Source organism: Ciconia boyciana, chromosome 1 (genome assembly GCF_034638445.1).
Source record: "Ciconia boyciana chromosome 1, ASM3463844v1, whole genome shotgun sequence".
NCBI lineage: Eukaryota > Metazoa > Chordata > Aves > Ciconiiformes > Ciconiidae > Ciconia > Ciconia boyciana.
This window is the reverse complement of record NC_132934.1, coordinates 161,439,292-161,457,933: the sequence shown is the minus strand read 5'-3', so window position 1 is coordinate 161,457,933 and position 18,642 is coordinate 161,439,292. Positions and strand designations below refer to the sequence as shown.

General features: G+C 37.6%; 1 protein-coding gene across 2 annotated transcripts in view; it reads left to right on the top strand.

Annotated features, from left to right (window-relative positions):
* The window catches only part of IPO5 (importin 5), a 45,273-nt gene extending 28,131 nt beyond the window's left edge, over window positions 1–17,142 (top strand). For both annotated transcript variants that reach the window (XM_072849959.1, XM_072849958.1), the window contains 12 exons: window positions 243–326; window positions 1,145–1,277; window positions 1,378–1,499; window positions 2,039–2,135; window positions 2,653–2,825; window positions 3,279–3,390; window positions 4,005–4,060; window positions 7,865–7,987; window positions 8,624–8,843; window positions 12,306–12,534; window positions 14,120–14,261; window positions 16,999–17,142. In XM_072849959.1, the coding sequence (XP_072706060.1) occupies window positions 243–326; window positions 1,145–1,277; window positions 1,378–1,499; window positions 2,039–2,135; window positions 2,653–2,825; window positions 3,279–3,390; window positions 4,005–4,060; window positions 7,865–7,987; window positions 8,624–8,843; window positions 12,306–12,534; window positions 14,120–14,261; window positions 16,999–17,085 (1,578 nt within the window). In that variant the 3' untranslated portion in view covers window positions 17,086–17,142. The remainder of the gene's footprint in view (window positions 1–242; window positions 327–1,144; window positions 1,278–1,377; window positions 1,500–2,038; window positions 2,136–2,652; window positions 2,826–3,278; window positions 3,391–4,004; window positions 4,061–7,864; window positions 7,988–8,623; window positions 8,844–12,305; window positions 12,535–14,119; window positions 14,262–16,998) is intronic.
* Window positions 17,143–18,642: the final 1,500 nt, after the last annotated feature.

Genomic DNA, 18,642 nt, shown 5'->3' with positions numbered 1-18,642 from the left:
TCCTCTGCTTTCAAATGTCTGAGTAGACGTACAGTGAAGCCTAAGACAAAAATGACTTGGTGATACTTCCAGAAAAAGAACTTGTGTTTTCCCTTCTATCCACATTTCAGTCTTTTTCCAGCTTCAGCTTGTGTCTTGATAGTGTGTTGGACATAAATGCTCACCTAAATTGTTTGGTGTTAAGTCTCAGAAACGTACCCTTTTAATTTGCCTTTAAAAACATAGTTGTTTCCTCTATCTAGTTTATGCAGGACGCATCAGATGTAATGCAGCTCTTATTGAAGACACAAACAGACTTCAGTGATCTAGAAGACGATGATCCACAGGTATGTTAAAATTGTCTCTTTATAGCGTGTAGCTTATTGGTTAGTAATAAACATGTTATTTGTACATGTGACATTTCTTCCCCCTCATGTAATTACACCTTCAGAATAATTGTTCAACATGTCTTACAAAAATTGAAGTCGATTGCCCTAAGATGGCCTTACAATCTTCCACAGAACTGTGTTTAGGAAATGAGACTTCCAGGACCTATATTTGCTGAAGAAATTTCAGCATGTGGGTAATCATTCCTTGTCTATTAGTAACTACTTTGTTTGGCATTGTATGACCTATTCCCTCACTGTCACCTTCTTATAAATAGTTCAACAAGACTTGTTAGACAGCTGTTCTAATTAGTGGAGAGCTATTTTGACTTGTGCATCTGAAAACAAATACTCCTCTGAAAAATAGAGTGCTGCACTCTATTTTTTGCTCTATTTGCTATTTTCAGAAATGTGGCTCAGTAGTATCATTTAAATTCAGGGAATTATTCATTTGAGAAAGAAATTTACTTTTCAAGACAGTCATGATGGCATCACAAGTACATCTTATACTGTCACATTTTTACATGTATAGCAACTTCGGTCAGAGGTACTGTCAATGCGTTGTTACAAGTAAAGACTTGGGACAGGTCTTTTGAAGATGCATTTTTTATATGGATTGCATATTGGATGAGTTCTCTTTGAAATAAGTTTTTATGCACTGCTGACAAATTCTTTTAAAAAGTCCTAGTGTGTAATGTTCTTCCTTTATGCTTTCCTTTTAAGCATGCATTAAAATAAAATGTGGGACATAAAAATTCTGACTCTGTTCTCTTTTATAGATTTCTTACATGATCTCAGCATGGGCCAGAATGTGTAAAATTCTTGGAAAGGAATTTCAGCAGTACCTTCCTGTTGTCATGGGACCTTTAATGAAGACTGCATCCATTAAACCTGAAGTAGCTCTTTTAGACAGTAGGTTTAAGATTATGTTTTGCCTGAAAAAATACTGAAATAAATTATTTTTGTAGCACTTTCAGATTTTTCTTTTTTTCCTACCCTCCCTCTATAACAGCACAAGATATGGAGAATATGAGTGATGATGATGGTTGGGAATTTGTAAACCTAGGAGATCAGCAAAGTTTTGGAATTAAAACGGCAGGCCTTGAAGAAAAAGCAACTGCATGCCAGATGCTGGTGAGTAATAGGACACTTTTGGTGATCTATGTATTGCTGGACAATCGAGTCTGAAGCCAAAATCTGTAACGAAAATATTCTTTATAGTATCAAATGAAATAGTTCTGTTTGTCTTCAGGTGATAGTGTTAAGTTTGAATTTCAGACACTTTGTGTGTGGTTTACTTGGTTAAAAATAGTTTCTTTAGTTTGGATCTTCAATTTTTAAGATGAACAGATAGCTTTCCTTTGTTAGCAAAACTTTTAAGGAATTGGAGATGTTAAAGAGTAGTTCCTTTTTGCAAATATTGATGTTTCTGAATCTCGTGAAAAAAATACATGCCTGTACTGAGTGAGAACTGACGCTGCTGTCAGGGTTTCTTAAAATACCACAGTGGAGGGGGTAGCTAAATGGATTATTGCATGTTGGGTTTTGGTTTTGGTTTTTTATAATAAATTAAATCTTAAACTTCTAAAAATCTTTCTTACCGTTACATAGTTGAAAAATATTAGTAAGAGTATTTTCCCTTAAAGGTGGCACTTCCATGCTTTGTATTTCAGGTTTGCTATGCGAAAGAGCTAAAAGAAGGATTTGTGGAGTACACAGAGCAAGTTGTAAAGCTGATGGTTCCCTTGTTGAAGTTCTATTTCCATGATGATATCCTATTAATGAATTCTACTGTGAAAATGGAAACTTAGTTTGGAAGAATCAAAATCTTGCTTACTGTTTTCCTAAATAAATTTAAAGTGTTAGTGTTAAAATATTCTGTTGCTTTATAGCGGCAATTGTTTCTGAGAATGCTGTTTTACACACTTTTATGCAATGTATCCTACTTTTTCCCTTAGTTTATTTTTAAATGAGAATGTCTATAATGTTAAAAGCAAATAGTGGAAAAAGTGATGTTTGTGCCAACAAAGTGAAGGAGAACTTGAATAGGTTTTCTGTCATAGCCTGAAACAGGCTTGAAAAAACTTTTAAATAGCAAAATGTTTACTTTTCCTATGATCGTAATCTGTATCTAATTAAGAAATCAAATGCACTGGACTGTAATTAAAAAAAAAGAAAAAAAAGACAATTTCTGGTAGAACACTAGTAACTTTGTTATGGTGATGGGTGCTTAAATTCTAAGCACTTTATGTTGAGCTTGATTGTTTTATTTCCTTAATAATGAAACGTGTTCGAGTGGCAGCAGCAGAGTCAATGCCTCTCCTTCTCGAATGTGCTAGAGTTCGTGGGCCAGAGTACCTCACGCAGATGTGGCACTTCATGTGTGATGCTCTCATCAAAGCCATTGGGACAGAACCAGATTCAGATGTTCTCTCAGAAATAATGCATTCTTTTGCAAAGGTAACTTTATTCCTCACAAATTTTGTGGCATTACTGTTTGTAGCTTTTTACAGTAAGAAAGGACATGTATTTGTTCATTTAAATGGCTGGAAGAAATGCAAGGCTTCCTCTACACGACTTTTGGTTTGACTATAAACATTGTTATAGCCAATTGAAAAACTTAGTTGTACTTTTTTTGCAAGAATGAAAATACCAAAGTATTAATCTAAAACTATTTATCAGATTTGTTCATTTTAACCACAAATGATAAACTGAAGTTATGTGCATGAAATGTACAATTTAACTATGCCTTGTATAATTTGAGCATTGATTACAGTATGAATGTTCTATTAGTATTATTTCTGCTAGTGATCACTTAAACAGAGCATGTATTAATATTCTCCGTGAGCTTAGATTTCATTGAGACTGCTCATGTAACTTGAAGCTGAAACATGGATCATTTTATTTCACTAGTGCATTGAGGTTATGGGAGATGGATGCCTTAACAACGAACACTTTGAAGAACTTGGAGGAATATTGAAAGGAAAACTAGAAGAGCACTTTAAAAATCAAGAATTAAGACAGGGTAAGTTAACACCAATTCTTGTTAACATGTGATAATGGCTGTTCTTTAAAGCAGAATTCCTAATAATTTCTGAACACAAAAAAAAGCCTAGTTCAGATTTCTTTAATTTGCATATTTATGTAAGGTAATTGGGCTTTGAAACGACAGAATCCATGAATTATATTTGTAAGCTCTGGGAGGATGAAGATGGCATCATTTGTAGAAATACTGCAGTTTAATCAAAACTTGATGGACAGATTTACTTGAAGACAGTGCATGTCTATGGTGTTGTCATTTCATGGTGTTGTGTTTTTTTCATCTGAAGCCTTTGCAGTTTTTTTTTAAAGCAATGGTAGTTTCTTATTTCTATGCACTTTTCTTGTCCTTGTGGACAAGCTGGTGTGTTTATTTCTATTTCATGCACTTTTACACATGCTTAAACTGAGCTGTCTCATTATACTTCTTGTTTTTCAGTGAAAGCTCTTTGAAGCTTCTTAAAGACAGAAAATTCCTGTTGCATCTTTAGATAATCTTTCCTATTTTCTAAATTTGTTTCTGCATCATTTTTTCCCTTTCATAGGCTGCTTATGCACTTGTAGAAATGTAATGGTTTAATATTTGTTTTTTTAATTTAGTTAAAAGACAAGATGAAGACTATGATGAACAAGTTGAAGAGTCATTACAAGATGAAGTAAGTTGGTTTGGGGAGTTTTTCCACTCATAAAGCACTAGGATGGAAATACATTACACAGATATGCTGTGCTACTCAGTTAAAGCATAGTGCATCCTCAGAATTATTTCTTCCTGGAAGAATGTTCTGTTATCATATTCCTTCAAAACTTCAATGAGAAATGGGTCACACTACATGTGTGAATTAGAAAATACGAAAGGTTTCCTTGTCCAGTATACTGGAGGAAGAAGTTCAGGATATAGCTCTTCATTTTCTTCATCCTCTCAAACAATTCTTAGGTGACTTTAAATAGTCTGCTGTCAAATGCTGTATCAGTGATAATCTAAGGCCTAGCCCTGCTCTCTTGCTTTTTCTTTGTGCCTTATGACGTAGGCGGCTCTTAACCTTGCGCATACCTCTGATACCTAGACCTCTGACGTGTCAGGTCAGGAGCCTGTCTCAAAAAGAATAGACCTACAATAGGTCTATCCTTTCAAAAGGACAGCAGGATGTATACCTGGCATAATGTGTTTGCTTATGAGAGAATACCGAAGTGACTACTTAGCTGCTAAGATACTGAACTGACTTTTTAGTTTGAAGCGGAGGTGACTGTAGAAGAGGTACAATAGTTCTATTGATGTTTGGTTTAGTGTTAAGCAGTCCTGCAAGGACTTGATCCTTATGGGTCCCTTCCAACTCGAGATCTTCTGTGATTTTGTGATTCTCGGTATGGAGAGATTAATAAAGAGTAATAAGTCACTGCTGTTTATAACATGAGACATAAAGGATACTCAGTAAATTTAAGAACTGGGAAATTTTTTTGCCACACAATGCAGGTGTGAAGATTGTGAAGTTGAATTGTGAAGCTTGTTTACATGAGTTTAATCTGTATGCAGACTCCAGAATATATCTTAAATCATGCACCCGCATGTAAATACTTTCTTAAATAACAATGCAGTTCTTGAGCCCCTTTCCTTTGGGAACATTAGGCCAGCATTCAAAAGGGTAGATTTCTGGCGCCTACATACTGCTTGGGATCAAAAAATAACAAAACTCAAGTTCTGAGCCAAGAGCCTTTCCTGACTTTTCTCCCTTCCTTATTTGCAATGCCTCCTGGTCATTCTTGTAGACAGTGAGTTAGGTGGTTATCTTTTTTTTCTTATGTGTCACTCTGTACTGATAATGAGAGAAAATGCTAGCAAGCAGCAGTTTCAGAAAAGCTGAATCCATACTCTGCAACAGAGTTGCAAGGCATTTTTAAAATTGCTTTAATTTATATTTGACCTTGCTGATTTTTTTTTTTAAAGACTGCAAGGAAAACTTGTCTGCATTACCCTGTGAAAGTAGGAGTGGGACCAGAATGTCACTTGCCATATGGACAGAATTAACATATGGTAATGAGTAACATTTGGATATATGCCTTTGGTCCCAGAATATGGTTATGTAGCCCTTACCTCAAGGCAGCAGAAATAGGGACTACAGAAGTAATGAAAGATATTCAAACAGTAGTTTCAGTAAGATATCCAGATACAGCCCTAGCTTAGGCAATAACTAAACTGCTGATTTGATAGAGGGTAGGAGAAGGCACACACTAAGCAAGTGTTATGCTCTCCCCCTGAGCATGTTATCAGCTATTAGTAAATGGGCAATACCAGGCCAGGTGGACTTTGTGGTGTGCTGCAGCAGTTCTCTACCTCTCTTTTCATTTGTGCATGTGTTCCAGAGTTACTGCTTGAATTATGCCTTGACAATGTACAAGTTGTCTAACCAGGGAGGGTTTAAATATCCAGTTGTGGGAAGCTTCCTGTTGCCTGAGAAATACTTACTAGTTTCTCAGTGAGGACCAGAAACTAGCTGTATTCTGTTTTCCCTGGCTGTTAAAGTATAAACTGATTAAAGGAACTGTACTGAGTACAACAGAACTTCCTTTAAAACAAAGTTAGAGGGTTTTCCCAACACAAGTGTCTCCAGGGAACAATCCTCACTTGCAAATATAACGTGAATTGATAGCTGAATCTGAGCTAAGGATCTTTACTTTGCCAGTTTGATGCATTAATTGAGCAAGGTGAAAAATGAAGTTAAGCGATAAGAGGAGCGGATTAATATGCCTTATATTTTTGCCACAATCTTCTGTTACAGAGGTAGTTATCCATTTACTTTTGAATAAAAGCATGTTACAGTATCTGTAAGCTACAGAAGAGGAAAAGGGCCTTCTGTCTTCTGTAAAGGGAATCCATTGAAGCAGTAAATTTACACAAGACAGTGTTTGTCTTGATAAAATTTTTCTGTCCCTGAAACAAACCTTCAAGTCCTAGGCAGTTGAGTACTAGCAATTGACTTACATTTTTAAGAAGGGTGAAAAGGAGGACCCTGGAATTACTAACCAGTCACTCACCTCTGTGCCTGGTAAGATCATGGAACAGATTTTCCTGGAAGCTATGTCAAGGCACATGGGGAAGACAGGGAGGTGATCAGGGACAGCTGACATGGCTTCACAAAGGGCAAATCATGCCCGACTAATCTGGTGGCTTCTATGATGGAGTGACTACGTTGGTGGATTCAGGAAGAGCAACTGATGTAATCTATCTTCTGTAAGACCTTTGACAGTCCCACACGACATCCTTGTCACGAAATTGGAGAACAATGGATTTGATGGAGGGACTATTCGGTGGATAAGGAATTGGCTGGATGGCCACGTCCAAAGAGTTGCATTCAGTGGCTCAATGTCCAAATGGAGAAAAGTAACAAGGGCTGTCCCTCAGGGGTCTGTATTGGGACCGGTACTGTTCAATATCTTTATTAACCACGTAGATAGTGGGATTGAGTGCACCCTCAGCAAGTCTGCAATGACACCAAGCTGAGTGGAGCAGTTAAAGGGATGCCATCCAGAGGGACCTGGACAGGCTTGAGAGGTAGCCCCATGTGACCCTTACATAGTTCAAGAAGGCCAAGTGCAAGGTCCTGCACCTGGGTCAGGGCAATCCCCAATATCCAATACAGACTGGGGAATGAATGGGTTGAGAGCAGCCCTGCAGAGAAGGACTTGTGCATACTGGTGGATGGAAAAATTGGACGTAAGCCGGCAGTGTGCGCTTGCAGCCCAGAAGGCCAACCGCATCCTGGGCCGCATCAAAAGATGCGTGGCCAGCAGGTCGAGGGAGGTGATTCTGCCCCTCTACTCTGCTCTGGTGAGACCCCACCTGCAGTACTGCATCCAGCTCTGGAGCCCTCAGTACAGGAAAGACGTGGACCTGTTGGAGCGGGTCCAGAGGAGGGCCACAAAAATGGCCAGAGGGATGGAACACCTCTCCTATGAGGAAAGGCTGAGAGAGCTGGCGTTGTTCAGTCTGGAGAAGAGAAGGCTCTGGGGATACCTCATTGCTGCCTTTCAATACTTCAAGGGGGCTTATAAGAAAGATGAAGACAAACTTTTTAGTAGGGCCTGTTGCGATAGGACAAGGGGTAATGATTTTAAACTGAAAGAGGGTAGATTTAGACTAGATATAAGGAAGAAATTTTTTGCCATGAGGGTGGTGAAACACTGGAACAGGTTGCCCAGAGAGGTGGTTGATGCCCCATCCCTGGCAACATTCAAGGTCAGGTTGGATGGAGCTCTGAGCAACCTGATCTAATTGAAGATGTCCCTGCTTATTTGCAGGGGGGTTGGACTGGTTGGAAAAATAGTGGACTTAAAAAGATTGGTTTTACAAAACTAAATCATTAAACAACATTATTGCATTAGTTTAGAGACCTTAGCATTTCATGTGACTGCCACTGTTTTAAAGATCATTAGTCTTAATGTGAGTTGTATCCTTTTCCTATCAGGATGACAGTGACGTTTATATTTTGACTAAAGTATCAGATATTTTGCACTCAATATTCAGCAGTTATAAGGAGAAGGTGCTGCCGTGGTTTGAAAGGCTACTTCCACTAATTGTCAACCTAATTGTAAGTACCTTGCTTTCTTTTAATTTGACTTTTTTTTTTTCTTGTGATATGTAATAGGCCTTCCATGCTGGAATCTTAGAGAACTTGGTAGATAGAAGGTAGCAAGAATGTTATTGTTTTTATATTAGAGGCAGTTGAAGGTTTATTCTGGATCAAGTGTGAAGTTGTTACCCTATGCTTTTTGAACAGCTGCACTGCTATGCTACTTCCAATTTCTGTGTTACATGACCCAGGATCATTGACACACACACAACTATTTTGAGAAATGTAATTTGCCTGGGAGTGTCTGATACTCTCTAAAATGGATTTCAAGAAGAGGGCCAAAAAAGTGTTGCAGACTAGTGGGGAAAATTGAGACTGAAATAGGTAACGGAGTGTGAAATAGAGGTAAAGGATTTAGCCTAAAATCATTATTCTTTTAATTAGCTCAGATATTCACCTGGATTTTGTTTTGTTTATGGTATTGCTGCAAGTATCACTACAGAAAATTGTGTTGGTAGGATTAAATTTAATCCAGGAAGATTTTAACAAAAATACTAGACCACTGTTATTGTGATTGTTCTGTTGATATGATCATTGACTGTACAAAAATTACCAATTTTAAGGTGGCTTAAATGTTACCTGTTTTTGATGCAGTGTCCGCATAGGCCATGGCCAGACAGGCAGTGGGGGCTATGCATTTTTGATGACATTGTAGAGCACTGCAGCCCCTCCTCATTCAAGTACGCTGAATATTTTCTGAGGCCAATGCTACAGTCAATATGTGACAACAGCCCAGAGGTTAGGCAAGCAGCTGCCTACGGTGTTGGAGTTATGGCACAATTTGGTGGAGACAGCTATCGTCCTTTTTGCACAGGTATGTACATGCATCTGAAAAAACTATTTGAATATGTGATTCAGGGCCGGGGGGGGAATGTAAAAATTGCTCGCCTTTTGGTTGATGAGGTCTCTTCCTTTTGGCAATGAAATAGATTGTCACTATGACCGGTGTGGCGGCTGGTGATGATTAGTAAAGTACCTGAATTCCTTGGGCTTTCTATGATGTGCTGCTTAGTAGCATTTCTGTTGCAGAACTTGCTGCTTAGCAAACTTGATTTACATTTTTTTTAAAAAAAAATGTGGTCTGGCATACAAATGTTAATTTCATTAAAAATCACTTTCTGGTACACACCTGTCTCATCGTTGCTTTTCATTAATACTGATGTGGTTACATATTAATGCAAAACCCTTTGGATGTCTGGAAAAATTATACAAGTGACCTGTATTAAGGAGTAGCCTGGAATACAACTAATGTGGCTCTCTGCTTTCCCGTTATATAAAAAGAAGGAGCCTGATTTCTGTGACTAAGAAATGAAATGAGTATGATAATGCCTATCAGAAACACTGTCTGCTTTCTTTCTGAATGTCTCAGGTTTCTCCGAAACGTCAAATTTGTCTTGAATTTAAAGAAATTATTGTCTGCTGGCACTCTTCTTGCCAGTCAACAAAGTTAATTTTGCACACTAAACAGAGGGGTTTTTTTCCTTTTTTAAGAAACTATTTAGTCAGCTCTTTCAAATATGTATTTCACATGAATCTTAAAGCTGAATTAAATGATGTAAGAAAACAAGAACCATGTGATAGGGATAAATTAGGACTTTAACACAAGTCTTACCTACATCAATAGAGGCTGTAATTTTCACTGTTAATGTAAATGTAACTGTCACATGGTGATAATCAGGATGAGGTGTCTTTTGGAAAAAAAGAAAAAAAAAAAGCAGGGGGGAAACTTTGCAGTGAAACATACAGAGCATTAAAATTTAAAATTGTCTAGAAAAATACTTCATAAAAGGTTTTTTTGTGAACTTTTCTATAAGGTTTTTATGTCTTGTCCCGAGACTAGAGGATTAGAGACTGAGGTCAAGATAGTTCTTATTTTGGAGTTTTGGGAGTTTTTAGCATCTGTTGAAGTCTAATTTTATTTTTCATTCATTAGATTTTACCTTGGCCCACTTAAACTTAGTAACAACTTTGATCCTTTTCTTGGTATTTGGACAAATAATCCTTGATTAAACCCAGACACTTGGCTTCTCATTTAGTTGGATGTTTAGATAAAATAACCTTTTTACTTTACAGCATACAGCTTATTAGCAGGCACCTCAAAAGTATTTTAAATACTTTTGTATGTACATGAAAGAACTTTGTGATTTATTTTAATAGCTGAAGATGTGCTGTGATTAGAAACAAAGTAAATCCACGACATGAGAAGCTTTCTACCCCATAGCTTTTACTGTCTTCTCTGAAAACATCATGTTTGTGAGCTTTTATTTATAATTTAATTTCTTCACTGATTAATATATAGCACTGGCATGTTGTTCTATTGCAAGTTTGTAGCAGTATGTAAAGACTTGAGACTATTCAGAAAAAGCAGATGTATTAACATGAGCATTTCTGGCAGTCAGTTGAAAAAGTACAGGAATATAGGGAGAACTTGTAAATGGCACAAGAGGTACATTATGATTAAACAAAGAATTAAAAATAGAATTAGTAAAGAACAAAGTAGTAAGAGTGAAGGAAAAACTACAGCAAATCAAGTAACTTTCTAAATGGGGTTACAAGGTTACAGTTTATGTGACTGTCAACGTTGCTTCTATTTCTTATGTTGGTTGAAGAATATAATCAGCTATTCTCTGTGAATATTGTAGTAATCAACTGCATGTGTTCCTTTCTAAATCATATCAGTGGCCTCGAAACTCTTGGTGGTGCAAGATGTCAGAGCAGTCAGTCCTTGGAAAAAAGCTATTATATTTTTATTATTATTCTATTTATATTTAATAAATATTATTATATAGAAGATGGTCTTTTATAGTCAAAAGGGTTTTTTAGGGATTATCTACCACAACATCCATGGGAGAATAGATCTGTTTTCTAGACAAGAAGAAAACTTGTCTTCTAAGCTGTAGGGTGGAGACTATGCTGATTGGTTTTGGTGCCCTCCTCATCTTAGGGCTGCAAGGACACACATACCTACAGTGGCAACCATTAGTATTAAGGAGTATGAGGAAACACAGATGAGATTTAGCTTCAGCAGTCATGAGAACCTGAGGTATAAAATACAGACTCAGTTTGCCTGGACATTGTAGGCTTCTCTGAAACAAACTCTGCTTTGCAGAAAAGTCCAGCGCCATTATCCTGCATTCAGTACACAAGCTAGTGGGTCTGATGGCCAATGTTTCTGCGGTTCTGTAGTGTTTATCAGCCCTATAAAAGTATCCTCGTCTAGCTTAGGGTTAATCATATTTTTCCATAGCTGCTAAATTCTTCAAAAATCTAATTCAGTGAATATACCAAGTGTCATTGTGTATTCCTTAGCTGCAAAGCTGCTACTTACTCATCAAAATGAAGTAGTGTGAAATCTCACTCTTCTTCAGTAATTGGAGTTATTTTAGAGTGTGCTTTCTGCAAAATTCCACAACCTGTTTTCTGTCCTGATATAGAATTTTACAGCTTTAGCATTGTATTTTTAGAAGAACACAAGGAGAATTGTTCTTGTATGCGCATAGAGTGCTCTGAAGTCTGCATGGACACTAGTAAATAAAAATGTGACATTAATGTTCATTTAGAATTGTGCATGTGGTTACCTGCATGACTATTAAAAAAAAAATTGCTATTAATATAGGAAGAAAATTGGCATTTTTCCTTGATGTTTGATTTTTACCATCTAAACCATGCCAGGTGGATTCACCAGATGAGATTACTCCTATGAGCTTTTCCTAGTGCACCTTCTAGTGGTGGGAGGTGTGTGTGTGTATGTACATCTATATTTACATGTATGTGCCAACAAGCAATAGATGTGCAGCAGGCATACACTCCAGACATGCACTACAGTTGAATTTAATGTGAATGTCACTGTATTGGTCCTTTTCATCATCCCGTGTTTATAGAACCTGTTACATTAAAAAGATAATGCTTGTTACCTTTGTTTTTACTATAAATTACAATGTCTTGTATACTGTAGATTGCATAACTCCAGTTGAGAGATACTGGAAGATTTTTTTATTATTATTCTGAAATTATAAAGCAAATCAAAACTTTTGAAGTAGCTGTTTTCTTGTGTTTCCTTGCATAGCTTTGTCTGTCTGTTTGGTTTTCATATGATGATTATTGAGCAGGGAAGAACCTAGAAGTAGTGGGACACTAGGATGACTGGATTTTGGTGCTTGGGTCACAAAAAAAAACCCCATTTTTAATACGTGCAGTAGTCTCCTGTAGAATTGGTGATGTTAATAAAATACAACTTGATTGTGCATTAAACTTTATTCTTGTGTTTAACAATTAGAGGCGCTTCCATTGCTGGTGAGAGTCATTCAGTCACCAGATGCCAAAACCAAAGAGAATGTCAATGCAACGGAGAACTGCATTTCAGCTGTAGGAAAGATAATGAAGTTCAAGCCTGACTGTGTAAACGTTGAAGAAGTCCTGCCACACTGGTTATCATGGCTTCCACTTCATGAAGATAAAGAAGAAGCTGTTCATACTTTCAATTATCTGTGTGACTTAATTGAGAGGTAAGGCAAAGTCTTGACATGAATGCAGAAAGTAAGCCTCTTTGCAGGTTCTTTCCTTGCATTCATTTTCCCAAAACTGAGAAACTGGCAGGTTAATCTGCATATGCTTTAGAGAAGATAATTTGGAATGCCAGAACAGAGCCTTCCATGACGTTATTGCTGTTTTTTAAACAGTTGGTGTTCTCATCCTAACTAATGTCTGTATGGCTTCAAAAAATTGCTGGCTGCTTTATATGTACATGATGGGAAAGGATCAGCTGGGAACTTCTACAGAAAATTGCAGGAAAATTTTTGATACTCTGCTTACATATCAGCATTAATAACTGACCAGGTCTTTTTGCTTAAGAGCAGCACACATGCCTTTGCAGTGCCTTCTCTTCATAACCTTTTAAAGTAGCTTGGCACCTTTTTGCTTTCCAGAAGCTTGAGTATCAACAAAACAAAGTACGAAGTAGAGAAATAATACAGATAAATTCATGGTACAGTGCTATCTCCTGTAATAAGTTTGTAATTTCAGTTACTGGTGAAAGCATCTTGTCCCACAGCTTGTTCTTTAGATTTGTGCTCCCTCCCATAGGTCAGTGGAAGCAAAAAAAATATTCTAGTGTGGGCACAACTTGCATTTCATAATTGAGTGGAGGAATGTCAGCTTCTGAATCATTATGTGGTAGCCATGTTCTGGCTGACACTGTATTATATCTTAGTAGAAAAGTAGAAAGGAAATAACTTACCTTTCCTACACTCCTTTCTACTATGTGAATACCTTGTATCTCTTGGTGCTTTACTAAGGCAAGGTCTCAAAATGGATGGTGGCAACTGAGGTCGCTATACTGATAATAGTACAGTTGTGTAGAGACACCGTAATAATACTGACGTGTATGCGTATACACATGCATATAGAAATCAGGAATTGCAGTACTAGGACACTTTTGTACCCAGCTCTGTGCAGGTGGCTCAGCCTTGCTACGTACTTCTCTGGCGCTCTGTCAGTCCTACATTCACAGCCTCTGCGTTCCAGCAGCGGTAGGTGGCAGGGCTGGAAGTAGATCATGTTTTCCACCCAGATCCCTGGTTGCCAGCACTCCTCTACTCCAACACTTGGCTGGGAAAGAGGGAGCAGAACTGCTTACTTGCTGTGTCAGTGAGAGTGCTGGCGGAGAGCTGAAGTCACTGCTGCTCTCCGACACCAGTAACACAACCTCCTCCCCCTTGCAGCACTGAGAGGGGGAGGAATAAGCCCTCTTAGGCAGGGTATTTCTGTCACACTATTTACAGTTTCATCTGCGTGGAACTCAGCAGTTCTGTAAAGTTCAGAACTTCTTCCTGATAAAGTGTAGGCCGATTAAAGAATCAGCTGGTTAAATATTAACAGGAGAGGGAACATTGTGTCAGCAGGCAACAAAGCTATGCATACTTATTCAGCTGGGTGAAACTTAGATGTAAATAAGCAGTAAATAAGGCTTATATGTAAATAAGGTTTAGAATAAGATATTTCAAAATCACTCAACTGACATGTAAAATGCTTGCATTAATTTTTTTCAGTTAAACATTAATTTATTTGTAATGTATATTTTGATTGTAACAGCAACAACCCAGTTGTCCTTGGTCCCAACAACTCTAACCTTCCCAGAATATTTGGTATAATTGCGGATGGTGAAATTCATGAAGCTATTAAACATGAAGATCCATGTACCAAGCGGTTGGCTAATGTTGTTCGCCAAGTGCAGGTAAATAAACGCTTCCTTAGGTATAAAGGGAACATTTAGAATCTACTTTCAGAAGTAACCAAACTGTTAAACCAATTTTGAGAGCCTTGTCTCCTTAGAGTTTAATGCTTCAGCTAGTGATCTTGGGGATCCTTGGACATTCCTTGAACCATTAATGATAAAACTTGGTAACATTTGCACTTGAATAAAGTCTGTCTCTTTTGATAAACTTCAGAAGCTTATTAATTTAAAAAAAAAGTTTTAAGATATATGCAGCTAGATGGTTAACATGATAGCCAGTATTAGTTGTTTGTGGGTTTCGGTTTGGTTTTTTTTTTTTTCCTGAGCCAGAAATTAAAATCTGGAGAGAAATCTGCCGATCTCTGTATCAGTGAACTGTAGTGCAGAATTTGATCCAACATGTGGCTCCTGTAAGGGTCCCCAGCATCTTGTGGTGAGTTACTAATATAGCAGAGGCTTGAGATCTTTGTTAGAGAATGTGTGCAAACCACAAGTAATTTTACAACTGCCCTCTTTAATCCAGTGCAAATATAGGTGGCTGTTCAATGTTTTCCCTGCCTTTGGGGAACGGCCTCAAGGTTCACTTCCTTTATGCCACAATGAGTACTTACGGTGCTGGGTGATGAGGATGTTCAAGTATTTAAGCTGCGCCTCTCTGCAGTGTTGTAAGTGATAGTGCTCGTAGGGCAGATCTGATCCAGGGCCAAATGTTATCAGGTGGACTTACTTGACAGTCGCAGCACCTAATGATAGCAAGTAGAGTGCCTGGCAAGCATATAGCTTACAAAAATGCATAGAGTATTTGAAGCAGCAGCTGTTCAATTATTGTCCATTCTACCTGGCATGCTTTGGCAAAACTCAGGTTCAAGAATTTTAGGAATACTTGATTTTGGAAAGGATTCACTTGGGTGAGTGTATCAGCCTGAGAGATCCAGTATGTCTGGTAGAAAATGAATTGTTAAAACTCTGAAGGCATAAAAAGAATGAAAACAAGCAGTTTTAAAGTGAAAGTGATATAAATGGCTGCTCTAGGTTCTGGCTGACAGATATGAATCTTTGCTGTTAGTGCTTAAAGTCTGGGTATGGAACTTTGTATTAGGGTATGCTAATGCATTTGTTCAGTTTACCTTAAATGCTCAAGGTTAGTTGATTTTTTTTTAACTATACAACGGCACAGACATGTATAGATTAGTTGTGTATGGCAAAGTCTTGTTTTGGCCAGGAATGACAGGAACATTAAGATGGAAACAAGACTTCTGCATTGGTTAAATGATTTACCTTCACACTGTGGGGGAAAAAAATCTTAAAGGTCATGTTTTTTTAAAAATATAGTTTTAGTTTACTGTTACCAATCCTATCTCTCTTCACACATAATATTAGACTTTAGGAAAGCACTGTAAATGTTTTATACCATGATAGGAACTTTAAAGGCTGTGTAGTTGCTAAGTCTGCCTGCTGCTGCTTCCCAGATTCCAGGAGAAAGGATTTTTTTTTTTATGATCTCAGTAAGCTGTTCCACTGCCAGCATCTGACATGAGTAACATTATGGTCATAGTTGGAATTAAACATAAACTTTTTTCCTCATGCTTAGGTATTCTCAGACCAGAAATACTTCAGTGTAGTGTATCAATTCAAATGTGTCAGAAATGCTGGAAGAGCATGTTTAGTTTTGCAATATTCCATTATAGATTGAGAGTTTAAAATGCCTAGTATTACTTAACACTAAAAACACAAACCCAAACTCAACTTGAGGACTGTTTTCAAGTTCTTTTGAATTCTGTGAATCCATTTCTATATGATTTTTTAAAAGAATGTGTGAGAAAAGGGCATTATAATAGAGCTGAACATAAAATATACCGAATATAAATGAAAACCATTATTTTTAGTTTACTTCAAGTATACTGCTATCGCAAAAGCCAATCTAAAGACCTACAGCCAGTCACCTGCCATTTTTTTTCCTATCATTGTCCTTCTGAAGAAAGCAAGGTGCCAGTTGCTTCCAGCTTCTATTGATAAGTGAATAAATACTCTCAACCTTTTTTAATTTTCAGCATTTTCTGGTACTGTTAGAACCAGTCCCTCCTGATGGTGACTTTAAAAGCTCAGGTCTCAGCCGAGGGCTGTGGTAGCACAGATGAGGTATACTGAGGGGCGGGAAAGTGTGGGTTTATGTTTACCCAGATAGATGCTATGTACATTCTCTTCTCTCTGGGAAGTAATTTACCGTTCCTTTCACTAAAGAGTAATGCCAGAATTTTGCACGTACGCACATAGTGTATGTAGCATGTCATGCTGTAATCACAGCGCTCCCTTCCTCTGAATGCGTTACTGGTGCACCAGTGCCCAAAAGGTACTCTCGCATTTAGGTATGGTTCGGTTCTCCCTGAACGTTGATCTTTTAACTTCAGTGCAAAGCGGAGCAAATGGTTAGGCTGTGGCTAACTTCAGAGTGTCAATAGTCATTTGACCCACTTAGTTATAGGGAGTTCCCAGGAGTTTCAAATCAATTATGCTGGTGCTATTTAACCAGAGCTTGCCTCTGTTGAGCATTTTAGAGCATCTCTAGTTGAACCTGCGTAGGGCTGTGTGTAACTGAAAATTTCGGTCTGTTCTCTTTGGCATATATATTACAGGAATAAGCCCAGTGAATGTTGAGCGTTGTAAACATATGCAAGTTTAGCGTGTGCCTTACAAGCTTGTCAGCCTGCATAAAGACAACTTTTTATTTGTTTTCTAGACATCTGGAGGACTGTGGACAGAATGCATATCACAGCTCAATGCAGATCAACAGGCAGCCATACAGGAGCTCCTGAACTCTGCTTGAAGGGCCTTAATTATCATCTGCAAGAAAACTAACTCCAAATAAACGTTTACCCTATTGTTTAGGTTTCTTTTGTTTCTTTTTTGAGTAAAACCAGAACTGTAGTGCGTGTAGGCCATTCTTCTGCAACCTACAGGCAGTGGCAGCAGGAAGAAGCATTCTTTCAGAACGGTGTTTAAATCGGTTTCTATCCCACAACACGGAAGAAGTTTCCTGTAAACCCTACAATAGCACTGAAGAGTATTTTTCTAACGGTATAAGCCATCCACATGATGGTGAAAGGGAAACAAGTTGAATTTTCTCATTAGACATAATGAATTAAGAAACAGCTTTAAGACCTTGTATTCAGCAGTAGATGTACGTTATACCAGATAAACGTTTCTCTACATCTAGTGTTAATTGTATTAATTGGAGTGTGAGTCTTTGTAGGGTAGAAAGTGTCCTTCTGCCCAACAAGTTAGTAGATCAAAAGATGAAAAACTGAAGACAAACATGGAGCATGAAGACCTCATTGATCGCACTTTCAGATTCCCAAAAACAACTTGTACAGTGACTCAATGAGGAAAGCTGTTCAGCTTCCAGCCCTTGAATGTGAAGTCTCTTTGGCATGTCTGACAGTATCTCATTCACTCCTCAATAAATGACATTGAAACACAAGAAGCTTGTGTAGAAGTTCAGTGATGTGTGGTTCTTTTAATTTCCTCTTGTGAAAAGATGCAAGTAACAAGCTATACAAGTCATGATTTTATATTTGAAACTTTGTATATTGTTGCCTATTTACAGATTTTATGCATTTTTGTTTCTTGACTTTTTTAACAAATTTTTCACCCGAGTGTGTAGAATGGAAACTTAATGGCATTCCTTTTATGACAGAAAATTTACATATCTTGACTTAAAAATGTTTTCCGTGTTCAGATGCAACTGCATTTCATAACTTATAAGATGTAGTGTTGTTCCAGCTGCAAATGTGCAACATGATCTGGCAGCCAGCGATACTGTTACAGTTGTCTGTGTTTTGTTTAAAACAATCGGATAGTTCATAGCCTGACCTGAAAGAATCAAAAAACTTCTCAGGTCTTTTTGGTACCGCAAGAGCAATACATCAATTACCAGCTAACACACCAGCAAACGTAAGCATAGAGTATCTGATTTCTAACAAAGGTGAGTGAAGTTTTTGCACTCTCTTACTTTGAAGATGTTAGTATATGCATTGGTCTTTAAAAACTTCGGTGGTTTACTGAAGTGTTCTTCAAGTTAATCTCAATAGTCTCTTAAAACATACAAATCTTTTCAAAGATGGTGTAAGTTTTCTTCCTTTACAACAAGAAAAGGTGGAACTTTACATGTAATAAATTCCTCTCTGACTAAAGAATAAACTTAGTTTTGCCTTTGAAAATGTTTCAGAAAAATCCCGGTACAGAATGAGGTGTATCAAAAACTGCCTAGGACCATTACATCCAAAAGTTTGCGACACAGACTGCCTTAAACATATGGGTTGACGCTGTAGGTTGTCTAGAGACAGCTGGAACAGTGTAACAAAGTACCTACTGGTCCAGTTTC